Here is a 5052-nt window from a genome sequence, read left to right as displayed (position 1 = left end):
CATATGTAAAAATGTCAAATTAGGGCGCTGTTTACTAAACCCATACACACATATAATAACAGACATGCTCAGCCTCCTTACCTGTGCCTGGGCTGGGAGAGCTGAAATAGATCCACTCGCTTGGGTTTAATGGGGCTACAGGGTTCACTGTGCTCTTCCTGCGCAGCCCCCATACTCACCTTGTAGTGATGCCGATGCTGGAGTGACTTAATATACCGGCTCCTGGCACACTTCAGGGTGTGCGAGGGAACTATGCAGGAGGAACACAGTAAGTACATAACTCCCTCACTGCCCATTCATCCCCCCTACCTGCCAAGTGACAGCTACCAAAAGGTGGGCAGTGGTGGTCGCTTGGTTGCCATAGGCTTCTGCCAGTCCTGCTTGGGACTGGCTGCCCATGTCTTTAACTCCAAGACTTAGTAATGCTATTTGTAATTTTATTAAAGACACGGAGGCTCCTATTATGCTTCTCTTTCTTTTATTTTCCCTCAGCAGCGAAGAGAGAAATGAGTGAAAAGAGAAAAAATATATCATTAACATATATACATATTCAACATAATCCACAGTGCTACATAGGGAACCTCCCCCTTTCAGTATATAAGGTGTAGCACTCTCTTCCTCTTCCTCTTTCTTCGCTGCTCCCTCAGACCAGCTAAGTACATTTATTGACTATATCATTATACTGTCATCTATACCTACTCTGCCTGCAGTTTTATCTGCAAGGTTTGGTTTCTAGGTTTTATTCATTCCTTATACTGTTTCTTCTTTTCTGACCCGACCCGTTTTCACCCGGGTCCCTGGGCTCCTCTGGGCCCCTGACTATCCCCCCACCCCACCCTTGCCGTTTTCGGCAATCATTATATCCCGCCTACCTTACTCCACGGCGGTTTTTCACACCTTCTCGGTTCCGCCGCGGGCGCGTTCTGCGCATGCGCGGACACTCGCGGCGGCCATTTTCTTGGTTTCCCGTCGCCGATACTGCCGGCGGCCATTTTAAGCCTCATTACTCGGCGTGTTTTTGCTCCGAGGAGGCTGCTTGACCCCGCTCCTGCTCTTACCGGGTATTTTTTTCTCTCCTGCTCTGTCCTTTGTGCGTGGGTTAAGCAATCCAGCACCTCTGTCCTTTAGCCTACACTAACTGCTAGCCTGTTACCATGCAGTCTGCCTGTGGTGATTTGAATCCCCACCCTGTCCCACTTAAGGGTACCACAGCATCTGATTCCCAGGCCGACTCCAACCTTATAGGTTCAGAGGAATTCCAATCCCTCTTGGACACTACTATGTCCACCTCTATTAACAAGGCTATCTCCTCGGCCATGGGAGCTATGTCATCCAGTATCTCCCTATCTATTTCTCAGGCCCTTAGACAGGCCCTTCCCACCCAGTCGGACACAGGGCCCTCTCCCAACTCCCCTGATGAGATTAGCCCAGGGCGCAAGGCATCTGCCAAGCGCAAACATACCGCTGACCCTCCCCACACCCAGGTACAGCCTGGTTTGAATGACACGCCTCAGGCTGTCGATGATGGCGCGCAACAACCGCGCAGTAGAGCTACTGGCCGGGCTACGGCGGCCAGGGTATGGAAACGGGCACGTGCCCATGATTTATTGTCCGATTCGGACGAGGACGGGGACGAGGAGTCAGACGACCAATTCTCGGATCCCTACGGGGACGAGGTTTCAGGGGACGATGACCTGCCAGGGTCACAATTCCCTTCCAGACAAACCAAGGCCAAAACCCCTTCGGGGACCCATGATGCAGAGCTAACCTCTGACCAGAAAGATGCCCTGGTCTTTGACCCAGACGACCTCAGGCACCCTCGCTCCGCGGAATGGGAGCCCGCGACCCATATAGCCCGATACCTGGCCCTTAGGGTGCGGAAATCCCTCTCACAGGAGGGCCGGAACAAGCTGAGGGCAGAATGCCCACGCCCGATCATACCCGATGCGGTAGCCAAGACCCCTGAGGTAGACCCCCAGATTGTGCAGTTTCTGGGCAAGTCGGGTTGGAAACCCAAAAAAGGCCTGGACTACTCCATGCGGAACTGCCAGGATAAGTTCCTGGACACCCTGGGCCCGGTCACCAAATTGTACGAGCTGCTAGAGACGGCTCAGTCGACTGGGGCTCCAGTAGACTTTGAGGTGGCGTTCGGCTGGCTCCAGCGCCTGATCTGCATGATTGGCAACGCCAATACGGCCATGTCAACTGAGCGCAGGAAAGCCATCCTGCTTAAGATTGAGCCCAAGCTCGCAAGCATGGCCTCTAATGAGCCCGGTGCCTCCGCCAACGGCCTTCTATTTGGAGAATCCTTTGTAAAGGACCTAGGGTCTTACGTAAAGACATTCACGGCCTTGGACAAGGCCCAATCCTCCATTAAGAGGGTTTTTAGCCCAAAGGTTTTTGGCGGGGCCGGTAGAGGTAGGAGCCGTCTACCCGGCCGCAACCCCCGGGGTTTCTCTAGACCCGACAGAGGCTCCTTCAACCATCAGAGACCGACCCAGGAACGGTCCTTCACCCCATTTTTCCCCTCGCGAGGACGGGCTTGGCATACCCGAGGCAGTCGAGGAGTACCCACGGCAAAACGCCCTTATGGTGAGTACCATGTTTCCCCTTTCTTCCCGTATACCGGTAGGGGGCAGGCTGACCCGGTTCGCCCGGGCATGGTCACGTGTCACGTCAGACAGTTGGGTATTACAGGCAATAAGGGGCTACCAACTAGAACTAACCGCTCCCCCCATTCAGCCATCGCCCCCAAGGGCGATTCACATGCCATCTGCACACTTAGATCTCATCTCTACGGAGATCAGGGAATTACAGGCCAAGAAAGCCATAGAAGAGGTCCCTCTAGACACACCGGGTTTCGTAAGCAACCTTTTTCTAGTGCCCAAAAAGGGAGGCGGGGTGCGCCCGGTTATCAACCTGCGGCCCCTGAATGCCTTCATACAATACAGGCACTTCAAGATGGAGGGCATTCACTGCCTCAGAGACCTACTCCTACCCGGAGATTGGATGGTCAAACTAGATTTACAAGATGCTTACCTAACGATCCCAATAGCCTCGGTTCACAGGAACCTACTCCAGTTCTGCTGGGAAGGCAAGAAGTGGCGTTTCACATGCCTACCTTTCGGCCTGTCCTCCGCCCCGTGGTGTTTCACGAAGGTCCTAAAACCGGTGGTGGCCTTCCTCCGATTACACGGAGTCCGCCTTATCATTTACCTGGACGACATCTTAATACTCTCCGGGACTCGATCCCTCTTACTAGAACACTTAGGCTGGGCCCTACACCTCATACAGAACCTAGGCTTCCTTGTAAATTGGAAGAAGTCGGTTCTGATTCCCTCTCAACAAATGGAATTCCTCGGATTCCGTATCGACTCTGTACTACAGGTTCTCTGCCTCCCAACAGAGAAGATGTCCAACATCAAGAGGGAAATAAAGAAACTGATGCAAAGGCCGGACATATCCCTACGCCAATTGGCGCGGGTAATCGGCCTGTTAGCGGCCTCTATCCAGGCGATTTTCCCAGGCCCGCTACACTACAGAGCCTTACAACGGCTGAAAGCGGCCTGCCTGAGAAGTGGCCACTCGTACGAATCTCACATTTCCCTGGACACAGAGTCGAGGGAGGAACTGAACTGGTGGCTAACCCACATGGAAGCTTGGAACGGCCGAGCGATCTTCGGGTCCACCCCAGACCTGGTGATCGAATCGGACGCCAGCTTACATGGCTGGGGCGCGCGCTGCGGCAATATATCCACAGGAGGCAGGTGGTCCACGGAGGAGTCCTTCTTACACATAAACTCTCTGGAACTGCTGGCGGCCTCGTTCGCCATTCGCAGTCTGTCTCCCAGAGGCATCTCATGCTCGATCCTCCTCAAGCTGGACAATGTCTCAGCCGTAAGATACATAAATCATCTAGGGGGAACCAGGTCTCGCATCCTAGCGGTTTTGGCCAGAGACTTCTGGAACTACTGCTTACAAAACAGCGTGTCCGTTACCGCGGAACACATCCCGGGCCTAGACAACTACACCGCGGACTGGAACTCCCGCTACCTGAGGGACTCGGGAGATTGGAAACTGCTACCGAAATTATTCCGCAGAATCTCGTCCCTGTGGGGACCTTTGAGCATGGATCTGTTTGCATCCAGACTCAACACACAACTACCGAAGTTCTGCAGCTGGAGACCAGACCCGGAGGCAGTAGCGACAGACGCTTTCCTCCAAGATTGGTCCGAGGGCAGGGCCTACGCCTTCCCTCCGTTCAATCTGATAGCTCGTTGCCTGGCGCACCTCCGGCGCTTCAAGAGCTCATTGGTACTGATAACCCCGTGCTGGAGATCTCAACCTTGGTTCCCACATCTGCTGGAGATGGCAATAGACCACCCACGGCTACTGCCGGAACATCCATCACTACTGACCAACCCAGATGGGGAAAACCACCCCCTGGTGGAACAGGGCCTTCTCCGCCTCATGGCGTGGCTCCTTTCCGGGGACCCTGGGAGATCACGGAGGTTTCGAACACGACTGTGCGGCTCCTGGCAAACGCATGGGCACCTGGTACACGACAAGCCTATGCTGCAGCATGGAGACAGTGGGCCAATTGGTGCTTGGGACGATCATTGGATCCGGTATCAGCCCCTGTGAAATCGGTACTAGATTTCCTTACGCACCTGTTCGAATCAGGCAAAGCCTTCCGCACGGTCAACGTTTTCCGCTCGGCCATCTCGGCCGGACACGACCAGGTGGACGGCCTCCCACTGGGTCAGAACCCTCTGGTTTGTCGTTTGCTTAAGGGAGTTCGTTTCTCACGGCCCCCCACATCCAGATACGGGTCCTTCTGGGACGTCACCTGTGTGTTCAAGCTCTTAGATGGCTGGCCCACTAACGTAGATCTCTCTCTTAAGCAACTGTCAGCAAAACTACTGATGCTGTTTTGCCTTCTATCCTGCAAAAGGGTATCAGACGTGAGAGCCTTGGACTGGCGAGCACGTTCATTCACCCCGGAGGGGGTGTCATTCGATATTTCACGAAGAACGAAGTCGGCCACCAAAC

General features: G+C 54.2%; 1 protein-coding gene across 1 annotated transcript; it reads left to right on the top strand.

Annotated features, from left to right (window-relative positions):
* Positions 1–2036: 2036 nt before the first annotated feature.
* LOC134582575 (uncharacterized) lies at positions 2037–4644 on the top strand. Its single transcript, XM_063439251.1, has 3 exons — positions 2037–2412; positions 2633–3483; positions 3799–4644. The coding sequence occupies exons 1-3, from the start codon at positions 2037–2039 to the stop codon at positions 4642–4644; spliced, it is 2073 nt and encodes a 690-aa protein (XP_063295321.1).
* The last annotated feature ends 408 nt before the right edge of the window (positions 4645–5052 follow it).

The sequence above is a fragment of the Pelobates fuscus genome, chromosome 13, assembly GCF_036172605.1.
Source record: "Pelobates fuscus isolate aPelFus1 chromosome 13, aPelFus1.pri, whole genome shotgun sequence".
Taxonomy (NCBI): domain Eukaryota; kingdom Metazoa; phylum Chordata; class Amphibia; order Anura; family Pelobatidae; genus Pelobates; species Pelobates fuscus.
This window is presented reverse-complemented; position numbering and strand designations above follow the sequence as displayed.

What these genes read in the sequence shown, in the direction of transcription:
- LOC134582575 (XM_063439251.1), top strand. Translation starts at nt 2,037, where the DNA reads ATGCGGAACTGCCAGGATAAGTTCCTGGACACCCTGGGCCCGGTCACC. An exon ending in AAAGGTTTTTGGCGGGGCCG is followed by an intron (nt 2,413 to 2,632) that starts GTAGAGGTAGGA and finishes GTATACCGGTAG; the next exon opens with GGGGCAGGCTGACCCGGTTC. An exon ending in CCCTACGCCAATTGGCGCGG is followed by an intron (nt 3,484 to 3,798) that starts GTAATCGGCCTG and finishes TTCTTACACATA; the next exon opens with AACTCTCTGGAACTGCTGGC.